At 41.7% G+C, this 21,995-nt stretch overlaps 3 protein-coding genes across 4 annotated transcripts in view; 1 reads left to right on the top strand and 2 right to left on the bottom strand.

Annotated features, from left to right (window-relative positions):
* Nucleotides 1-480: 480 nt before the first annotated feature.
* Nucleotides 481-3,410, bottom strand: pfdn5 (prefoldin 5). The gene is made up of 6 exons (XM_070958989.1): nt 3,297-3,410; nt 2,820-2,922; nt 2,522-2,553; nt 2,328-2,402; nt 2,110-2,215; nt 481-1,051 (listed from the first exon to the last, which is right to left on the bottom strand). The coding sequence occupies exons 1-6, from the start codon at nt 3,360-3,362 to the stop codon at nt 966-968; spliced, it is 468 nt and encodes a 155-aa protein (XP_070815090.1). The 5' UTR covers nt 3,363-3,410; the 3' UTR covers nt 481-965.
* Nucleotides 3,411-3,876: 466 nt separating this feature from the next.
* Nucleotides 3,877-17,090, bottom strand: espl1 (extra spindle pole bodies like 1, separase). Its single transcript, XM_070957857.1, has 32 exons — nt 17,039-17,090; nt 16,820-16,908; nt 16,343-16,654; nt 15,454-16,206; nt 15,215-15,316; nt 14,979-15,090; nt 14,718-14,845; nt 14,428-14,621; nt 13,635-13,877; nt 13,338-13,482; nt 12,917-13,076; nt 12,580-12,719; nt 12,023-12,157; nt 11,818-11,934; nt 11,535-11,706; nt 11,320-11,448; nt 11,047-11,203; nt 10,347-10,456; nt 9,014-10,158; nt 8,499-8,916; nt 7,904-8,035; nt 7,463-7,676; nt 7,089-7,288; nt 6,767-6,894; nt 6,516-6,638; nt 6,263-6,412; nt 5,998-6,165; nt 5,475-5,579; nt 5,233-5,348; nt 5,052-5,135; nt 4,432-4,596; nt 3,877-4,147 (listed from the first exon to the last, which is right to left on the bottom strand). The coding sequence occupies exons 2-32, from the start codon at nt 16,898-16,900 to the stop codon at nt 3,946-3,948; spliced, it is 6,540 nt and encodes a 2,179-aa protein (XP_070813958.1). The 5' UTR covers nt 16,901-16,908; nt 17,039-17,090; the 3' UTR covers nt 3,877-3,945.
* A 2,740-nt stretch (nt 17,091-19,830) lies between these two features.
* The window catches only part of LOC139328975 (piggyBac transposable element-derived protein 4-like), a 93,562-nt gene continuing 91,397 nt past the window's right edge, over nt 19,831-21,995 (top strand). For both annotated transcript variants that reach the window (XR_011602048.1, XM_070959068.1), the window contains exons 1-2: nt 19,831-20,101; nt 20,565-21,899. Coding sequence is in view for 1 of the 2 variants with exons in the window: in XM_070959068.1 (XP_070815169.1) it covers nt 19,932-20,101; nt 20,565-21,899 (1,505 nt within the window). In the remaining variant the exon portion in view is untranslated. The remainder of the gene's footprint in view (nt 20,102-20,564; nt 21,900-21,995) is intronic.

Raw genomic sequence — 21,995 nt, 5'->3', positions numbered from 1 at the left:
GTATTATTGGAAAAAAAATACGGGGATTCCTTTAGTTAAAAAACAGACCCGTTCAGAGCTGATAAAGAACCGTGACTATAAATTGCAGTCACAGGATTATAATACATATAAATTCATCAATTTAAAACCATTTTAACATTTCAATTTTCATACATCACTGCTGTGGAATGGGATTAAGTCTTGCCTAAAGATGTATAAAAGCTTGGTTTCAGTCTTGTGCTGAAGTGGCTTGAACCTGTTTTGGGTATATGTTGGTAGAAACAGTTGTTGGACTGTAACTGTACGTTTGTGTTGGAATTGATTTGCACAGGGTCTTTTACAAACCAAATACTATTCTACTATGCAGCACGATTTCACTTCTGCCTTACAGACACAGATTATTTCACCTGTGGCTGTTTGGACCTCTTGTCTCACCTGTGTCAATGTATACAGTCTTGATGGAATCCAGTGATCTTATGTAATGGGAGAACACTGTCCATCTTCAACCAGAGCAGCCTTTATTAGAAAGAGTGAAACCATGTATGTGCACATATGTTCCCGTACCAAGAGCAGTAAAATCTGTCTTGACAACGCAGTTAATTTATATTCATAAATATGTCCACAATATGTTGGACCTAATCTAATCTAATGCTTAAAAAAAAGACATTTTGGCAGTGGACTTCAGCAATGAATACACAGCAATGAAACAAACTTAAATGCTCCTTGAATGCACAGTGACCTCTTTAATTTTACAAACTAATTAGACACCCAATTCAATTTATTTAAAATTGTCAAAGTACACAATTGTTTTAGCATTACAACAGTCTACTTACAATTTACTGGTGACAAGGTTAGCGGACAAAAAAAAAAACAAAAAACACTTCAGTATTTTAACGTGACCCCTTTACATTAGTGGAGGGCATTTTCTTGTCTGAGAACTTTAACATTCCCTGTCCAGTCATGAAGAGTTCAAACAGGTGTTCTCATTAAGCCTTATTGGTCCCAACCATCTGTGACGACTGCTGGCTCTGTTGTAGTTGCTGAATCTTCATGTTCATTACTTCAATCACAGCTGCAAGACAGAACACAGTGTATAAAAGAAGCAGTTGTGTAATATGTTCGGAACTAAAAATGGTGAGGTTATTGTTGACTGCCTTTGAATTAGTGTCATCATTATTAAATACAGAATATTTTCCACTCAAAACTTCAACTGGGGTTGGTAACGTTGGAGAAACCAGCAAGAGTAAGCCAGATGTTTAAAGTATTAAATTGAAAAATCCCATGCCTTTCCTTCTGTACTGCCTGATGGCTGCTTAAGTGATGAGAAGACTGGTTCTTTTATTAAACACATAAAACTATTAAATGCCACAATCATAGAAACACAAGCAAAATGGGTGTCATAAAAGAACCATTCAGTCTGACTCGATGCCCCAACCTGGCAGTTACCGCTCACTTCTGTGCGTGTGTGCTTTGTGCTACTGGGTTAGCCCCTGACTGAGAGTCTGTTGGCTAAGGGGGAGCGTACTGTGCTACGAGCGCAGTGAATTACTATCATTGCTAACCATATCCAACAACCTCATGTCTCATTCACCTGTAAGAAAACACCTAATATTACAATAATGTAGAAAACAAACATGACCTTCAATATCTAGCACAAAACTTGACGATAAAAAAGATAAACAACACTGAAGAATTATGTGGAAGTACTCCCGTTACTGCTCTGATCTTGCATATTTACATGCAAACTGATTTGATCTGTACTGTAGGACACTGTCCTTGAAACTGAAGTGACTATGTACAGAAAATGTTACAATTCCTGCACCGTTTAGCCAATTTGGATGCAAACACTTCGAGTATTATAAGAAACTCAGTATTGTTGTAATTTCAAATCCAGCGCAGGGCCAAAATGAATGTGCCACTGTCCAACTACAAACCCCTCAAATGAGTTCAAAGGTTAGTATTTAAATCTTTATAAACTTAAAGGACTTCCTTTGTTACATTGACTACATTAGTAAAAAGATATGGGGTGAACTGTATCATCAAAATATATGAATTTTGAATTAGCAAAATATGATGCCAATGAAAGAATTGGGAAACAGAGACACAGTATCTAAACGTAGGTGGTCTCACCTTGTTTCATGGCATGTTTCTCCTGTAGGGTTGGCTGAATTTTCTCCATCTGCTTTGTGAGGAAGTCTATTTTACGTTTGAAGAACGTTTTTGAGTCTCCCACATTCTGCAGAGACAGACCAACGTGAAGTATCAACAAAGCATGTTCAAAACCATTTCTGCAAAACATTTGTAGATTATTTAATTATTTATGGACTTTCAAATTCAAATGTATTTGCCTTTTCTACATAGTATCCTGTGCCCACGTCCACTAGAACATTTTCCACATCATTTAATGATCCGGGGACGTACATCTGGGAAGGAGGACTGTCAAGGACAAGTATGTACATCTCAAGAGACACATCATTTAAAGCACATCACACAAATCAACAGAACATGAAGTGCTGGTTGTTTCACAGTAAAGGAAGGATACAGAGCTGGTAAGTGGCACAAGCAATTCTTTTCCTGCATGGGAGAAGAGAGAAAGGGAAAAAAATGAACAAATAATCAACTTCAGAGTCAGATCCACAGATGGGGTGGCTGCAGAAATTGCAAACATTGCACCTTAATGTATGTTGTTGGGCATGATTGTGTGCAACACATTGATGAACAGCGAGAGGAGAGAAAACTTAAAATAACTGATAAGATGAAACTTTTATAAAAGTTCACCATTTAAACATATAGAAGAGGGGAGCTTTATTTACCAAAGGAAGAACCAAACGTTTACTCACCTTTGTTGTTCTTGTTCAGGACGTTCAAACTATCTTTTGCTTCAACATACTTGGTCTGGACAACTTTGAGCTGACCTATTGAAGACGCCAAGAACTCAATCTCCTGCGAAGCATTAAAATACACAAAACAACAAAGAGATCAAATCCAATGTATAGAAAACCCCACCCGTCAGCTATGTAAATCCAACAAAAACGTGGTCGTTAACTCACAGGCACTGACAGAGCATGAGAATAACAAAGTGTGTCCACACCAAACATTTCAAAGCATGTTTTAATCTTGTCGGGATGCGTGAAACGATGACGGGATGCAAACACGTTACACACCGGGTGACTGGATATTTAGCTAACTAACGTTTGTACCGTTAGCATCGGATGTGCTAGCTAGCCGCTCCACCCTCCCGTTCTCATCCAGATTATTGGCCTCACAAAGTCAAAGAACACCGTAACAACACAAACAATGCAAACTTTCCCTATTACCTGATCTAGTTGGGTTTTCAGTCCCTCTAACTGAGGCAGGGAGAGGTCTGTCAGATTCACCGCCATGTTGGAGCCGCGATGCCAAATGACCTCGAGGAATAGTGTTTCCGGGTCATGAAGATGGGCAGAGTCTGAAACAGCGCCCCCTGTAGAAAACACACTAGATGCACCTGCTCCTTGGCCGCAGTTTGTTCCATGTTTCTGGCGTGCTCATCCGTTTCATGTTTTAACTAAAATGCATATCAACTGCTGAAGGTTTTTTTTTTTTTTTTTTTTTCTTCTAAATAATATCAACGTTTTCTCACTTTGAATGTACGTCAGTCATCTGATACATACAGATGCATGCACAAAGGTCACGTAGAATACGTCACAAGAAAATATACACTATTATTTTAAGAACAAGCACTGTACATGTAAATATTGACACCATTTTTCAGGCTTTTCTTGGCATAAATGTGACAAATTACAAAGTAATTTCCACAACGCAGACACTGACTGTCGGTGAGAAAACTTTTATTCAAAAATTGTTGTTCAATCAACACATGAAAAGTCCATTTAAAAACTTCATAAAATTAGCAAGATATTCAAAATAATTTATGCTATGGCAACACTGGTTTAGAAATACAAGAGCTCTGGCTGATCAGCCCACCTACTGCAGGTGGACCGGTAAGCCATAGACCACAGGTGCAGCTCCGATGAGGTGTTTCAGGTATGTGGCTTGACGTGATGGGCCCATAAAATCCAGCAGTGGTGCTCCAGACCCAGCGGATAACCAGGACTCCAATAAGGCTTGAGTGAAGCGATCAATATCCCGATCTGTCACGTTCCACAGGTTTCCCAAGATAAAGGGGCTAAGGAGGAAAAAAATAGCAGTCATGACGGGAGAACAAGTAAATGATGTCTAGAGTGTTCAATGAAATTATGACTATTCCACATTATAATCCATTAATATTCCTCGTCTTCTACAGAAAGACAGATTGGAGGTAGTGATCTTATTTTCTGCAAACCAGTCAAAAATATTGATTTGTTTGGTATTTCACAAAAATGATCAGATGATATCCTTACACACAGCTCATGTTCAGAGCAGTTTAAACTGAAAGAAAGGAAAGACGACAGTAAAGACAGATAATCTCACCATCCTGCTATGAGGTAGCTGAGGATGATGCCTTGTCCTTCCTGATCCCCACGCACTGCTAGAGCAGCACTGCTGCAACCAAATAGCAGAGAGGCCGCTCTCATTGGCCGTTTTAAGACCACCTGGCTGTCGAGGAATCGTGCGCCTGCTCCGTGACCCACGTAACTAAAGTGCCGGGGATGAGACACGGAGAGAGGGGATGTAAAGCAAGACAGATTATCAATTAAAAATTGATTTGATAAATACAAAAATAGAGTTTGTTAGAGGTAATCCACTTCAGTATACTTTATAATATCTACAGAAATACTTCTGTGTGACTTCTGTCAAGACTTTGAACAGACAAGGATCTGATGTAGGGCTGCAGCTAACAATTTAATTCGCTACTTTCATTAGCTACTATTTTGTCAAGTAAACAATGAATTGCTCTGTAGCATGTCTGAAAATAGTCCCAGATTCCATCTTCAAAACCTGTTGCATGCTGATGAGCTACTCGAATAATTATTGTTTCAGCTCTAATCTGTTACAAACTTCAGTTTTCCTTTTCAGCATTGAGCATGAATATAAACAGTAACGATTATTTCTTTGCCCTATCAGGATACTTAGGATCATCACAAACTCACATGTATAGATCCTTGGTCGCAACAGCTTCTTCCAGCTGACCCGAGTCAGGAGCCACTCCGCACACACCCTCCCAATTCAGTTTCCTTTCATGAGAACAGTAATGTAGTAAATGGAAAGAAAACAGTGACGACAGGAAGACACACAGACAAGTCAAAAACAGTCATTGAGTATTGGTCTCACCCGCTGAACCATTCTTTGAATCGCTCTTGAGAGTTTCCTAAATTGGCATCAGGGTCCAGCACGTAGAACGCCTGCTTTATATCCACACCTTGCTTCAGGATGGACCGAGAGTCAGTCTAAAAGAGAAGAGTTAAATATTATCCATAACCACCACTGAAGTGTCAGGAAATAATTTCCATCTGTATCACAGGGTGTATTGTCTCAATGGTTTCAATAATTGTCTCAATGGAGTTTAATCTCACCTCTTTCTGAATGTTCAGTCCAATTAGTGAGTGCAGAGAAGGCATCCGACTAACAGAGCGAGATCTTAAAATGGAGATGCTCTCCCACGGCAGCTTCTGAAGGCACTGCAAAGGAAGCAGGACAGAAGGTGATACTTGTACATATTAGCATTACTCTACCTCTAAAATTGGCGTATTATAACAGTGATTGGAGGTTTGTGTCTCTAATAAATCCCCTCGATCTACAACCCTGATTCCAAAAAATGTCGTAATATCCTTTATCCAAACACGTGTTCACAAAGTGGAGAACCTCTCTCCATCCTTGTTTGTGAACAACTGAGCCTTTCCAGGATGCCCCTCTCATATCCAATCATGATACTTTCACCTGCTACCAATGAACCTGTTTACCTGTGGAATGTTCCAAACAGGATAAAACATTCTGTTTTATTTATGTTTTCCACAGCATCCAGACTTTTCTGGAGACAGGGTTGTAAAAACCAGACCAAAGGAAAATCCAGTATTTAACAGAGATGATGAAGCCAACCTTGTCCAGGATGAGAACCACGTGGCCGTGGGGCTCGTCTCTGTCAGCGAGCCGTGACACAGCTGTACGGAGAAGCTGGTCACACTCCATGTCCCACTGTGGAGAAACTCCCAAAGCAAATCTCTGAAGGTCATCTTGGGAGAGCACAGGAGAGGCAGACAGCACAGCCTGAAACACAGGTCAGAAGTGTTAGTGGTGTTGGCTGTCTGTTCCTTTCCCAGCTGCTTTTGAGACAAAGACAGAAAAAAAGAAAAACCACACACACCTTCAACATCTCCTCACTGACTGTCACTCCCTTTGCAGACAAGAGCTTGCAAAGGTGCTGGGCCTGTTTGGAGAGCTCAGGATCCAGTGAAAGGGGTAGAAGTAAGCTCCCCCAGCATCCCAGCAACCCCTCCATCTCCTTCAACAGACGCTGAAAGAAAGATGGGAGGTTTTTAACAACTTTAAAGTGAATAATACAGTCACTGTGATGCCCTCTGGACTCCACAGTGGTATTGTTGTTCTTCATCACTTACCTCGACTCGAGAGTCGAGCGCCCTGCGGCCCTCCCACCACTTGGCTTTCTCAGACACACTGCTCACAACCTTCTGTTCAACCTGAATAGTATCTATCTCCTGCACCAGCCAACTAATGGGATGCTAGATAACACAGAAAGACAAAGTGTGAGCATGATGAGATTTTAAAGTGATGCGCATCAGAAGCATTTACACGATAATTGTCTGGACTCAGACTGCAGCTACCACTCTATAGAATTTACTGTCCTCACCTGCTGTTTAGAGGTGGGGATGTGAACAGTGACTGGGGCAGATCCCCTCTCAAGACGAGACAGTATGATGCTGTCACCCATCTCACCAGGTTTTACTCCAAGCACAGACATCACACACACCGTCACCCCTGTACAGGACAAAGACAGATAAACAGAGAGAAGGATCAGGATAAGGATCCATTAAGTATAGTGAGAGTAGAAAAGGGAATGACAAACCTTGTTAAGTTTGGCAAATTAACAATCAAAACTTCGTAATGCATTCCTTATGTGCAGACCACATTTCCATGGAATCAAATCTGAAAATGTGCATTTATCATTTTACCTTGAGGAAGGTGTTGAATTTGTTGGGTAAACTCTTGACAGTGGCTCTCGGGGAAAGTCGAGGAGTCAGCAGTTGGGAAGGAAAAGATGTTCTCCAACTGCGACAACATCTGTCCGGTAGAGTTCTCACTCGGACGGAGATCGTCCAGACTCAGAGCATCCAGCTTGTCCACCAGCTCACTGGACGTCTTTGTCAGCTTTCTGTTAGAACGACACATCAAAGCGATGGGAGTGTTCAACAATGTTAGAACACAATTTGTAAGACAGCCAATATCTAAAAAAATATGTTAAGCCTAGAGCTATCTGATGTTGAAAGATGCCAAAAACGTAGTGTTCGTCATGCCTCGATGCTGTACATACCACACATATACTTACTTAAGACAACTGGCTAAATGCCTGATGGTGCGGTGGCGACTCGTGATGCCGAAGGACTGGACATGCAGCATTGCTGTAGTTAATGGGTCCTGCTGTCCCATGGTCAAAGCCAAAAGAGCACAGACAGTTGTGTAGATGGTGGGGGAGGGGAAATGCTGAAGAGCCAACCAGGCTGAGCGGAGCAATGACTGAATATCTTTGAGAGAAAGATTTTCTGAGGGGAAAAAAAGACAAATTACAGATGCAACTTTCACATTTCCCTTCTTGTGTAGTTTGTGATGCATTATATCATCTTCTTGCAGAACATTTTAAATATGCCTCTTCTGGAATACCGTTATCGCAGACAACATACTATCGGCTTAAGACTTACACCGCTATGAAAGAACACAAGACAAAGTATTACTGCAGACCATCTGAGACTGCAGCAGCTTCAAGCCTCACCTTGCCTGGTGTCTGAATGAGAGAGGTGGGCTTGTGGACCTTCTGTCTGATGACCTCTGTTCCTCAGTATGGCCAAGTTGTCACTCTCCCAGTCGCAACACATGTCCCTCCGCAACACCTCAAAATCTGTGTCTGGAGAGTCAAGAAAGACATTAAAGGTCCGTGGCCTGTTGTACCAGCTATATGGAAGTTCTCGCTTAGGGTGAGGGTGCAAAGTCCACACTAAATGATTCTAGTTTATAGCTGTGTCCTTGATTGGTTGCACCGTGGAGACGTATGTTTCATTTAACTACTCAGACATAATGTCCAAACTAACCAAAATATTGTTGTAGAAAACGACATTTTCACTTCCTATTGCCAATCAGTGAAAAGCACTATTCTTAATGCAGCACTTACGACTGTGTTGTCTGTCTCGCTCAGTCGACTTCAAACACTTTGCTACATAATAGCGAAGAGGCTAACGGCTAAAAATAGCCAACGTTAATCAACAAACAACCAAAAGGAAGGTAAAATAGGAGTCCTCATCAACTACAACACAGAGCAACAGAGCAGTACTCCATACATTATAACAAACACATAATGACAGTCTACACACCAATATCTTTACTTGGAGCAGGATTGTCTTCAGCCTCAGTGTCTGATGTCCTAAGCTGCTCAATGCTTATGTCCAGAACTTCAGTGGCTTCCTCCTCAATGGCTCTCATTTTGTCTGGCTCCTCCATTGAATCGGCCTCTGTCCTAGACAGCTCTCTTCTGGTTCTTCCTCTTCTTGTTGAGGCCAACCGACAGACCAAAGTCTCGTCGTCCTCAGAGGAGGTGGTCTGAGGCAGTGCAGTGCTCTTCTTACCTCTAGCCTGCCTCCTGGCTGGGACCTTCTCCACAGGTGGATCTGGGGCTGTTTTACTGTTTTGGGCAGCTCTTCTTGTGGTGGTTCGCTTTTTAGGCACATCTGTTTTCTCTTTGGGCTCTGTCTGGGTTTTGGCTTCTGTGTCACTCTCATCGCTAAACTCCACCTGTATTGACATATTAAAAAGAAAGACATTTTTCAGAAAAACACAGGAAGCACCATATTTTTTGGTAAAAATAAAATTATTCTGATTAGATGCCTGCCTTGAAACGTGATTTCTTGGTGCGTCTGGGGGCAGCAGGCACAGGCCGGGCTTTCTCTTGAGCTGGCGACAATTCTTCATACACATGAAACTGAAACTTAGAAGCAGTCCTCGATGCTTTCTGCACTGAGGCAGGAGCTTTCACCTTTTGAACAGGAGTGAAGGCTAACGTGGGTACCACTGTGTTAAAGTCAAAAGAGCCAAGCTCCTGAGCAGAGGGCTTTGACTTAGCCATCACTGGTGTCATGGGAACCAGCCCCTTTGCTTTGGTTGAGGAGCTTGGCACTTGAATCTTGGGCTTGACAGCCCTGACCTTCTTTGCCTCCTTTGTTTTGTCAGGGATATCTGAGTTTTTAATGGACTCTTTAGGCTTCTTGAGCGAGGACGAGGGAGGCGCATTTTTCTGTTTTGATTTTAGCTCTGTGTCCGCTTTTGGTGGATTCCAAGTCCAAACATTTGAGAAGAGGTCCTCTGGGGTGCAGCCCTTTTTGGCTGCCAAGGTAATGAATGACACTATGGCTTGGGTTGCCATCAGGCCTGCTCTCACAGGTCTTAGCACAGGAGAGGGTGTGGAGTCAACAAATGCTAAGCCAGCCTCCAGTACTTTCCATATATCATAGACCTTGTTGTGCTTTGGTTCCAGCCCAGACAGGGCCATGCGAAGGTACACACGACCCACAACGTCTTGCATCAGGGAGGGTTTAGAGAAGCCTTTGGCAGTGCCACAGGGCGGGAAGAGTTTCACCAATTTTGCCCCAAGTTTGGCAGAAACACTCTTACAGCGGGCTAATGTTGCCCATTGTAGTTTCAGACTGACTCTGGCTTCATTGGGATCCATCTTGAGAACCAGATCAGCCTGTGTAGCTGCCCAGCGAGCAGTGGCTCGGCCGAGACAAGGCTCAGAGCAGCAGGGGCACTGGCAGTCAGGTTCATGGGCCAGAGAGGAGAGCCAGCGGCGAGGCTGGGCTTTGAGAGGCGGGGAGCTGGCCAGATCACTCACTACAGGTTCTTTGGCAATCCACCTGGTGCTCAGGATACCCTTAAAATCATCCTCCAAGATAGGAAGGGGAGACTGAGATTTCTGTGCTGGACGACCTTTCCGAGGTTTGATTTTCACCTCTGCCTTATGCACCTGATGAGAAAAATCTGAGGAAAAGATATTAAAAGTCCATTTAGTAGCTCAAGGAAACTGATGCATGAATGCAATACCACTGCCTTACATCAGTTTTTGTGTTTTCAGTTTTTTTGCTCAGTAGGATGTATTTGGAAAGTCAAACAATACTGAATCACGGTCCAGTCCTATTTGAACTGGTGGAGCTGTGCGTTTAACAAACCTGTGCAAAGCTCCAGAAGGTTTCTGACTTTGTCCAAATCAAATCCACTTTCCTCTCCGTCCCCCTGCATCAGCTCCAACTCAGCTTTCATCACCAACAGCTCAGCACATCTTAAAAAAAAAAGAAAAAAGAAAACAAAAGATGTTAATATTAGCTCTGAGCATATAGTATGTTGATCTTAGATATTGCACTGTGTTCCAGGCCAATTACAAGTGCAGTATAAGTACAGTATTATTCAGCATGTATGCATATATTTTTTTCTATGTATCTAAGCAGTTTTAATTAGGTACACATGCAAAAAGTAACCCTGTAAAATTAACAGCATTGGACAAATAAAACAAAAATATAGAGCAGTCCAGCAACACATCACAAAGTACAGCCTTAGAAATTAAGAGATGAATAAGCACCTTTATGACAGTCTATAACTGTAACATTTAGAGCTTATTATACTTAGGGTTTATTGCAGGGCTGTAGTATTGTATATATTGAATAATACTGTATCACTGTACTTTACTGGTTCAAAGTTGCCCCAGTCAACACAAAGCATAAAGGAACAGCTGTGATCTGCTGGCAAATTTATTATCATAAACTACAGAAAACAATACATAAGATTGGCCAGATATGCTGATTATAGTCTTTTATCTTCTTTCTTTAGACCATGTTTCACTATTTACATTTCAACCCAATATCATGCACTTACTGGCTGAGTGCTTGCAGTTTGATGGCCAGTTTGAGAGCTTCTAGGCATTGGAGCCTGGCGTCATTGATGGCCCCACAGCTGCTCCTCACAGCCACCATCTTCATAGAGCAGTTTAACAGCTCTGAGAGCAGCTGCCACTTCAGTAGCAGGTTATCTCCTGCTCATAGACCAGAGGGGGAGAGAATCAACATGGAGGACAGCACTAAAACAAACCATCAATTAGGTATTAGCCGTTCTTTCAGGTATGGTCAGTCCACGCGTGGACAGACGTACCTTGGTTGATGAAGCGCATCTCTGAGTTGCTGTTGTTGGTCCCATATAGGCCCCTCCCCACTAAAGTGACCAGTAGGCTGCAGAGTAGCTTCAGACTTTCATACAGGGCAGTGTCTGGGCTTTTTATACCTGAGACACAAACAATCCTTAGCCCCATATTCTCACAATGAAAAATTCAATCAGGACATGTTAAGTGTATCAAATGTTTAGCTAACCGTGCTGTGTGATATGGCCCCGCTGGGCTTGTGGCAGTGCAGCCGTGTCCAAACTCAGATAGGAGCTGCAGGTCTGGAGGGTCCGAGCACGCAGCAGGTACCAGCTTTTTGACTGCCTCTGCTCATTCAATTCTTTAAGCACCTCACACAGATAAGGCACCCCACGATCCACCTGAGATATAGTCAAACGGGAAAGGAGAAATTTGATTAACAAATAATTTATTACAGCAAAAAACAAGCAAACCCCAATAATATGAGAAATACAGATAGACATGTTACCTACCTGTCCTATGCTGTAGCAGTACTGAGCTTTCAACAGAATGGCCAGCATAGAGAGAGAAGAAGGACCCTCAGCAGTAGAACAGGAGGTAAGAAATGTTTGTGCTTGCTCCAGCTGGGCCTACACAAGCAAAACAAAGTGAGATTGAGTACATGTAGTGAGGCATAGTGCTAATTGCTAGAAATAATTATTGCAAAATCTGCATTACCATAGCCAGTTCAGGTGTGCCCATATCCAAAAGTATGCTGGCTGATTGACAGAGGGAGCTGGCACATCCATGGGCATCAGCAAGTTGACGTGAAAGTCCGATCACAAGTTTGTAAGCTTCCAAAGCCTTTAGAGGCTGCATAAGAGAATGTAGAGATTTGATAAATACAGATGCTGTAATTACCAATGTAAACCCTAGCTATAACACTAACAACCTGGCCCCAGGATACATCGTAAAATACCACTTTTCACACCTAAGTCTTTCTTCCACACCACTTCAAACTTAAGTATTTCGAAAGTTTGATTATGCATTAAACATTTTTGTTTTTCATTGCTGTTATGTCTTATAGAGAAAAATTAGTTGATTAACATTAAAAGTCCATTCACAAACCAAGACAAACTGATAAAGCACATGTCAAATTCATTTAATGCTTCATGAACTGAAGGACATGGTTACTTATTTGAAAGAAGCTCAAAATATATTTGGTGCTGAAGAGATAAACTAAACGCAACCAAGGGTGACTCCAGAATGAGTTTGACCAAAATCTGTATTATTACCTTTCCCATAAGTTTGAAGAGAGTTGCCATCACAGCAATGGAGCCACAGGTCTGTTTGGGGTGTCTGACAGAAGGCAGGACTGGACTCTGCAGAAGAGCAGACCACTCAGCCAGTGCTCTTTCCAAAGGCTGGCACAACTCTTAAAAAGGAGGGAAAATATTGTCTATATATCTGTCACAGAAACAGCAAGTGATAAACCATTATTTAGTTTGGATTAGATCCACCAATAGTACTTGGCAGAAGACACATTAAACTACAGATTATGGTCTAACATATAGCCAACATATAATACAGGTGTCTCCAGCAGGATGACTGATGACATCAGTCTGTTCTTACTGTTCTCTTCAGCCAGGCTGAAATGCAGGCCTTCATAGACCAGGATGTTGTCTTGTGTCTTGTGCTTGTCTTCATAGTCAAAATCATTGGTTCCTATGGGACTGGCCACATTCTGTGATTGCTCCCGCAGCTCTTGCTGTTTTTTATCTCTTTCAATGGCCTAGCCAAAACACAAAAGCATCATCCGTGAATGACACTTGGTCAGAGTATTGAACCAAGATTTAATTCCAGATAATCGCTGATCTTGTCTAATATCAATTCTGAAAGCAGTTCAATGCAAGAAGAATCTTAAAATGACAAATACTGTCATTTACACATTTCAGTTTTACATATTCTCTCAAGTCTGTCATTTTCATTACAATAATACTAAATAAAAATAAAAATGTGCACATGCTATCCAGATAGATCCAATGGAGCTCACCTCCTGAAGATTCTTCTCAAGAGTGCAGATATAGAGCCAAAGTAAAGCATGGGCCTTGTCATCCTTCAGTCTGTCTGCATTCTCTGGAGTTTCTGGTTCTTCTTCAAGTAGCCGTAAAGCTTCTTGGGTAAAATCAACTGCTGTGCTGTGTGGTTACAAATGAACACAATGAACAGCGACACAGTAGGCTGCTGCACATGTTGGTCCAGCGGTCCTCCAGTACAGCAAAAACAGTGTATTTGAACCTATTAAGGAAAACCACTCATTAGAAATGATAATGTAAATAAAAGCTCCTACCAGTCAGTCTGTTCGCTGAAATCCTGGTAACACACAATTTGGGCCATCTCACAGAGGTAGACAGCACGGAGATGGGTGTAGGAGCTCTCCTCGTGACAGATGTCCAACAGATCACAGAGAGTGTTATAACGCTCCTGGCCAGTATCTCCTGCCGCCTCCTTATAGGCACGCAGCTCTTCCTCCAAGAGGCAAAGCATTACTTTCTCATCAGGGACTTCCAGACCAAAACCATCATGTAATGTCCTGTTCCAGGATGGGACAGAACAAGCCAACAGTTTTAACTTTCCTTTCCATTGATATGGCATGAATTATGTTCTCAGAGAACATTAATGTTGTCACAAATAAGGATGGATGATACTGTATATCCAGGGCCGATGAAGTATCTGCTGATAATGGGAAATGTATATTATGCATTAATCTGATAATGAAATTGCAGCCGATAAATAGAGGAAATTTGGAATAAATGTTCTGCAAGGAAAAAGTCTATAAGTTTTAACACAACAAATCTTGTTGAGCGATGTCAGTTTGATTTTGTTAGGTCAGAGATATGGAATATTAAATTATCCATCTTTGCTCACTCCATCTTAGACTTATTTACTCTCAGGTGTGCAGAAACTACAGGTTATGAAATTCTTTCTAAATGACAAAAATGTGAAATTATTGGTCATCCCATTGGTATAGACCATGAGAAGCAGGTAATAATCATTTCTCAGTATCTGCTGAAAAAACTGATATCATGTATCTCTAGTCAAAAACAACAAAAAAAGGTCCCTTTATTAGAATTTGTCTGTACCTGAGACGGACGTCCTCGTCAGAGTTGCGGGCTGCGTCAGCCTTTGTTTTCACCCATAACGAGACCGGTTCAGTCATATGAGTCGTGATTTTATCCCCCAGAGCCTTCAGCCACACAATCACCCAGTCCAGCGCTCGCTCCAGTTGTCCAGCCCGCCGAGACGTCTGCACAGCCAGCATGAAGGGTCGGCTCAACTAAGTAGTCAAAAGACACGATGATAATACAGATATATAAAAAGAAATATATACATATAGGTATACGTATTAAGAAAACATACTTAAAGCGCTTACCCTTTCGACGGACAGAGACGCAGGGCAGTTCTTGCATAGATCCCTGCAGAGAATCTCAACTAGCGTGAAGGCCTGGTCATAGAGATGCCGGTTGTACAGTCCACAAACTAAGTTGCTCACAGCAATCACTGCAACACACGGTAATCAAAAAATGTAAAGAATTGCATAATGAAATAATACGTGTGTGTAACTGCAATTTAAGTAAGAATTTTAGCACCTCTTAAGTGACCTGACAATGCTAATATTCTAGACTGTAATCACCCGTTTTGTTGAGAAGGTTTTCACTTGACAGTTTACGCAGTTCAGTCATCATCAGTCCAGCTGTGGCCTGGCAGTACAGCAGCACTCTGTCCAGTGTGTCACTGTTCTCCAGCTAAGAACAACAAATTACAATCAGTTACAACAGAGGCAACATGTTGTAACAGCGTGATTCATCTGTCTTATTTTCAGTTTTTTGATCATCATCATGAAATTGGACATTTCAGAAGCAGTCTCACCTGTGATGCGAGCATGCTCTCATAAGCAAATACGAAGCCTTGGTAAATACTGAAGCAAAGGACTTGTTGCAGTCTGCTGCCCTCAGCTGGGCATGTTGAATTCTATGAAGGAAGAAAAGCACAGGTCTGTTCAAATTCTCCACAATATAATAAATTGAACTAGAAACACTTTTTTTCTGGCACACAAACAAGCAAATGAGAACCATCTTTTCTACACTCTATTCGCTCACTTTACTCACCTTTTTCAGCATCTTGAATATTCGCTCTTGTTGCTCCTCAAGAAAAGAAAACCAAGCCAGGAGCACGGGTCCACTTAATCCCTTGCTGTGGCCACTTTCGACAGCCCACACCACCAGTCCACAACCTTCAACAACTGAGTGAGCTTCTTGGACCCCCAGGTCTGCTGAAAGAGACCTCAGGCCCCTGGCACACTCTGTCAAAGCCTGGCCACTCTCCCAGCCAGCCTTCATTGTAGAATGAATTTTTACTGCCCATTTGGCAAACACCACAGCTGTACACTGACAGCCACCACAATCCATGATCTTGCTCTCAATTTCATTCAAGAAGGAGGAGGCCGGATCATAGTGGCCAGCCTTACAAAGCACCTTCACTATAATCAGCACCATTTCAGAAAGCACATATAAACCTGAAGTCTCAGCAGACTGCTTGGGCCCATCCTGCTCACAGACAGAGCCACCAGTCCAGCATCTATTGAAAAGTGTGTGCATTTCCTGCAAGAGGAAAGCAGCATCATCCTTGGTTATCGCTCCACAGCCACTCTCAAATTCAGTGACGGCATCCTCTGTGTATATTGGAGCTTTGGAAATAGAGGGAGCTGCATTTTCTGTGTCCAACAACAGGAGGAAGCTAAGAGCTTGCATCTGGCAGTGGAGTTTGTCACGGGGAGTCACAATTTTCCTGCCTTTGGTGACAGAGAGTCCGTTCCAGAGGACAGAGAAGCAGCTCCGTACAAGCACACAGTAGTCTTCAGCCTATGATTCACACAACAAAGGTGCATTTGTTAATGCTGACACTAAAAAAGCAATCATTCAGTGGAGAAGTGGAATATGCAACAAATGTATATGAACATAGATAGATAAATAGTGAGATGAATGCATAGATACATACCTTTTGGTCTGATTTAAGCCGGCTGTAAAGCAACCCAGCTACATGGTTGCATAGACAGTGAGCTTCTATGGAGCTTAGCTTCTTGACAATATGGAAAATGATCTTTTCCATGTACAGAGGACTGCTCTGAGCAGCGAGTGATGCAGAAATATCATAGCCATGTAGGGAAAGCTCCACCAGCTGCACCAACTGACTGATATGGTCAAAGTCTGACGATCCAGCTCCAAGTTGATGGTTACAGGCTCTGATGACCCGGTCACACAGTGTGCGAAGTGAGCGTCCTTGAAGGTCTGGTCGACTCTTCACATAACTCTGCAAAAGATTTGTGTAAGTTGCCGAAAAGGGCTTTGTATTTTCTACACACATGTCTAGCTCTAAAACAGCAGATGGAGCAGGACTCATTTGGAGGCAGTATATCCTGGGTTAACGTTAATGTTACTTCGAAGTGCTTGAACCAGGTTCAGTGATTATGCTAACCTCTAGTTCTTGAAGTAAAAGCCCCGTCTCTGACACAGAGGCAGTCCGCTTGATGTATTCTTCCACTTTCAAACACTTCATCTCGACAGCTGTAGAAAAAACGTTAGAGTAACTCACGTAAATTTTAACAGTAGCTCACGTAGGCTAACGTTAGCGACAACATGACGTTCAACTAACTTAACGTTTTGCTAACTTAACCGAGACTGAACTATGACTTACTTCAAGCAGGAGACCTTTGTATTGTAGGAACACTTATTTACAGCAGATAAAAAGCAGACTTGCCATCCATAATAACATACTTATCAGCGACACGGCAGCTGATAAACTTAGAAAGTTTAAGATTCAATTCCTCAACAATCATAGAAACCGCGCACTGTTTTTGAACGGTGTGAGCGAACCAATCCGACAACGGATCCGCTTTTACACGGAAATGCATTGAATTCTGGGTATCGTAGTTTGACATGTCATGACTGAACCACCGACTTGCAGATGACTCACAGAAGTTAATTGTTTGTAAATTGTGAAAAAAACATTAATTGTTTTAACAGACTGTATGTCTATTAAATAAATAAATGTTCTAAGCATTAATGTGCATTTGTATTTGCTCAAACCATAACTACACAGAATATTTCCCAGAAACAAGTGGCATTTCCATACTATATAAAGCAAGCTAATTTGAACTAAGTTGTTCATATGTATGTCCGGGAGAGATAGATCAAATGTTGTTGATATTTCTGAGAAGAAAAGAAAAAGAAAAAAATGTAGTAAACTAATGGTAGTGATAATAAGAAAGGGGTTTTGGTATTGTGACTGGTGTGGAGTTATTTCCACTATAACCTTCCTGCCATACTTAAGCAGATTGATCCTTCAAGGGCTGAGGGGTGCAAGTGAAAAGGCCAAGCCATGTCTGAACAAACAATAACTAATTTTCATTAGACTTTATGTTAAGTGTCTATGGTGTAAGATCGCTGTCAAAAAGACGTGTCCATAATTAAAGTTTCGTATTTGTAAAGTTAACAATTTGTGTCTCATAAAAGTTGTTTTACAAGAAAAAATTCCGCTGTCATATAAGTGAGTCTGTGAAATTGGGTTCGGGTTACGAGTGTTTTCATATGAGTATTCGTCTAAAAGCTGTGAGTGCAAAGTCTTGAGAATACAACTCATTTTTCTACGACAACGAAGTCTTCACTGTGACCACGAATTCAAGTTTACGGGTACGACTCGAAAAGTGCTGAAATGACGTCACTGAGGTCACAGTCAAGTCGCAGGGGAAAGTAATCGGCGATTCCTCCAACTGCGCATGCGCATGCCTCATACGCAAACATGTAGGGCAACTCCTTTTTTTTTTTTTTTATCAAGTTTTATTTACAATCAAGAGGTGTAGAAAAAACCTGAACATTGAACAATCCAGGGGTACAGATAGTTAAAGTGTTCTCTCTTTCAAACAAGATTCATTTCTTTCAAAGTCTGAAAAGTCCTTGTTGCTTTGTTGGTCTTCACAAATTCAATGGAGGTGCAGTATTGTTTGAGTTCAGCAATGAAACGATGAAAGCAAGGTTTTGATGAGGCCCACTTAGACTTATGTATGTGAAATTTACCAAGAATTATAAGCAGTTGAATTATATAACATGCATTATTAGACAAATCCTTGGATACAAAATATAACATAATGCAGGATAGATTGAACTGAACATTAGTACACATTTTCTGATTAATGAAGTCAGTAATATTCCTCCAAAATAACTTTGTGTGTTCACAATGAAAAAACAGGTGAATTATAGTTTCTTTTTCTGAATTGCAGAATACACAAGAGTAGTCCAAATTAAGTTTAAATCTTTCCATTACTTCTTTCACAGGATAGATTCTGTGCAAAATCTTGAATGATACCTCTTTTACTTTGTTAGTGATGCAATATTTATTAAGAACACAACAAGCTTTTTTCCACTGTTTATCGCTCATAATAGAACACCAAAAGAACTTAGCAGCAGAAAGTGTAACACAAGTCAAAGCATTCCTAATATGTCGATTGCTGCATGGTTTCTTTTTAATGTCAACATCTCCTATAAAAATGTGCCCGTCTGCAAGGAAGTTTCTTCCCATAAGATTAAAATGTCTAAAGAACTGAATTGCACCACTGGGAATTGCATCCATGACAATGGCATATTCTTTAGGAGAAACTGGCAATTGAAATTTTTGGAGAAATTCTAAGTATGACAGTAATATGCCATCTTTATTTATTAATTGGCCAACTAATGTCGTACCCGTAAACTTGAATTCGTAGTCACAGTGAAGACTTCGTAGTCGTAGAAAAATGAGTTGTATTCTGAAGACTTTGCACTCACAGCTTTTAGACTCATACTCATATACAAACACTCGTAACCCGAACCCAATTTCACAGACTCACGTATATGACAGCGGAATTTTGTGTTAAACAACTTTCATGACACACAAATTGTTACCTTTACAAATAGGCTTCAGGGCATTCAATATTCACAGGCAACTTTATAAATACGAAACTTTAATTATGGACACGTCTTTTTGACAGCGGTCTTACACCATAAGTGTCTGCATCTTTGCGGATCCCTCAGCTGCTTTCTCATTAGTTTTGTCCCACACTGTTAAACTGTATGCAAGAGTCTCACCAATCAAAAGGTAGAGCTTGAAAAAGACTTGATCATGATTTAATTGACCTGAATGCAAACTCGGAACCCACTGGATATTATTTGACAACAATTTGGCCTCGGGGGGCAACGACCTATACTTCGCGGGTTCTGGTGTTGGGCTACGACTTCCTCTTAAAGTATAATTAATCTGAGAATTATATATTTAGGGGGAAAAGTTCTGATTACGATTTTAGGTAAAAATATTATCATCTGACTGATACATTCGGTCCGACATATATTCAAGTTAGGGCTGAAACGGATGTGAGCAAGCTCGGCCGGCGGAAGACTCTCGTGCGCAAGCGCAATGGATCGCAGCGCTCATGCGCAGTAGTCATTATCCGGGTATTCATTTGCAGCGGGAAGTGGCTTTGTTGGTTTCGCGTGTACAGTATCTGTTTGTGTTTATTCTTACATGGTGGGGGTTTTTGGAGACTTTATGAAAGTAAATAATGGCACTGAGTACGTGGAAAAGGAAATATAATCTCCGAGATAGGGAAGAATGTACTCGGCGGGAAAGCGACAAGTCTGGGGACGAAATATCTGACGAAGAGAGTGAAATGTCGTCTGTTGACTCTGATGCAGAAGCAATGGTTCTAAAGGGAGGAGACATTATTATCAAGTAAGTATTTTATTATATTATAACATATCTATAAGAATTCATATTTCGACATAAATAAGCTGTATTTTGAATTATGAGTACAATTTTGCTGATCGTGTTTGCCCAGTCTGTTTAGCTGACCTGTTGTGGAGGAGGCGTGGTTGTGGACGTGTAATACTCATGTTGTGGGGACATGGATCTGTTTACATGGTCACACTGTGGGCACCCGCCGTCCTCATGGAAATAAAACGAAGTCCCCCTCACATTACCTACTCAAATTTTAGGGTGAAAGCTTTCGGGTTAAGTTTTGTGTGAGGGTTAGGATTTGACAAGTAGTGGTTATGTATGTACGTCGTGATGACATACGTTTAATTGTGTGAATTGTTTAAATGTGAGGCCGCCAGCTGTAAAAAATAGAATGCAGTAAATATGTTAAAGTTTTGAATAGTTTTGAAAATACTGTTGTTTTATTCCCACATTACAGGCAACTACCTGATTCAGATGAGGATTGGGAGCCAGATACTCCCCCACCAAGAAAATGGTTGCATAGAGTGAAGGAGGAAGACACATCAGAAGATCCTCCAACTCCCCAAAGAGGCTCTCCCAGCAGCAAAAGACCAAGAGGCAGAGGACGGGGGAGGGGGAGAGGCAGAGGGAGGGGGAGAGGTGGTGGTGGTGGTGGCAGGAGCAGCAACAGTAGCAGTCAAGACGGGTTGTCATTCAGCACATCTGGAGAGAGATGGAATGATGTGGATGATCCAGACATAACACCACCACAGCCCATCTTCACACCCACTCATACACCAGGACCCCAGCTCTCACATACAGCTCCGTACACAACCCTACAGCTTTTCCAACTTTTTTTTACTAACTCTGTTTTACAGACAATAGCTCAGAACACCAATGACTTTGGCTCGACTCACCGCTCAACACCCTCAAACCCGTGGATTGATCTGACATTACAGGACATGTTTTCATTCATGTCCTTGGTCATCTACATGGGTGTAGTAAAATGCTCTGCATTTACTGATTACTGGCGAGGGGGTAAACTGTACAGCTTGCCATTCCCAAGACAGGTAATGACCGGTAAGAAGTTTCTCAGGATGTGCCAGTCGCTTCACCTCAGCAGCTCGGCGGAGGATGCTGCCAATGAGAAGAAAAGAGGCACAGCAGCCTTTGACCGCCTCTGCAAAATAAAGCCACTCTATGAGGAGATGAGGGCTGCCTGCAAAAGGAACTATCACCCTAGCCAGGAAATTGCCATTCATGAACGAATGTTTGGTTCTAAAGCCAGTGCCAATCCATGTACAAAAAATAAGCCTGTTTGCCAAGGATATAAACTCTTTGTTCTGGTGGATTCCAAGAACGGTTATACATGGGACTTTTTTGTCCATGATGGAAAGTTCCAGGAAAAAAGAGGCAAGGGGCTTAGTTATGAGTCGGTGATGGAGCTCACCAATGCACAGCTGCTGGGCACTGGCTACAAGCTCTTTGTTGACAGCTTTTACACAAGTCCCACCCTTTTCAGTGATCTCCTTGAAAAGAAGGTCTGGGCGTGTGGAATGACCACAAACAGAACAGGATTCCCTAAAACAAAAGCCAATAGTCTGGACATAAAATCACCCCGTGGCAGCATACGCTGGATCAGGGAAGACTCCCTTCTCTTTCTCCAGTGGCGAGACTCAAAGGATATCTTCATGTGTTCAACGCTCCATTCGGCCCATGGGGAGGACACGTTGCGAAGGGTTATCAAAGGTGCAGATGGATATCTGACGTTGAAAGACATCCCAGTTCCACCAGCAGTGAAGGAGTACAACCAGTAAGTGCTATATATTCGACTATGTTTTATGCCCTTTGAAATGTAATACTTTGTGTATTTGATATATTTGTTTTGACACATTTTTCTCATGGTTGT

Source organism: Chaetodon trifascialis, chromosome 3, assembly GCF_039877785.1.
Source record: "Chaetodon trifascialis isolate fChaTrf1 chromosome 3, fChaTrf1.hap1, whole genome shotgun sequence".
NCBI classification, from domain to species: Eukaryota; Metazoa; Chordata; class Actinopteri; order Chaetodontiformes; family Chaetodontidae; genus Chaetodon; species Chaetodon trifascialis.
The sequence above is the reverse complement of the archived record's forward strand: the minus strand, read 5'-3'. Positions and strand labels throughout refer to the sequence as shown.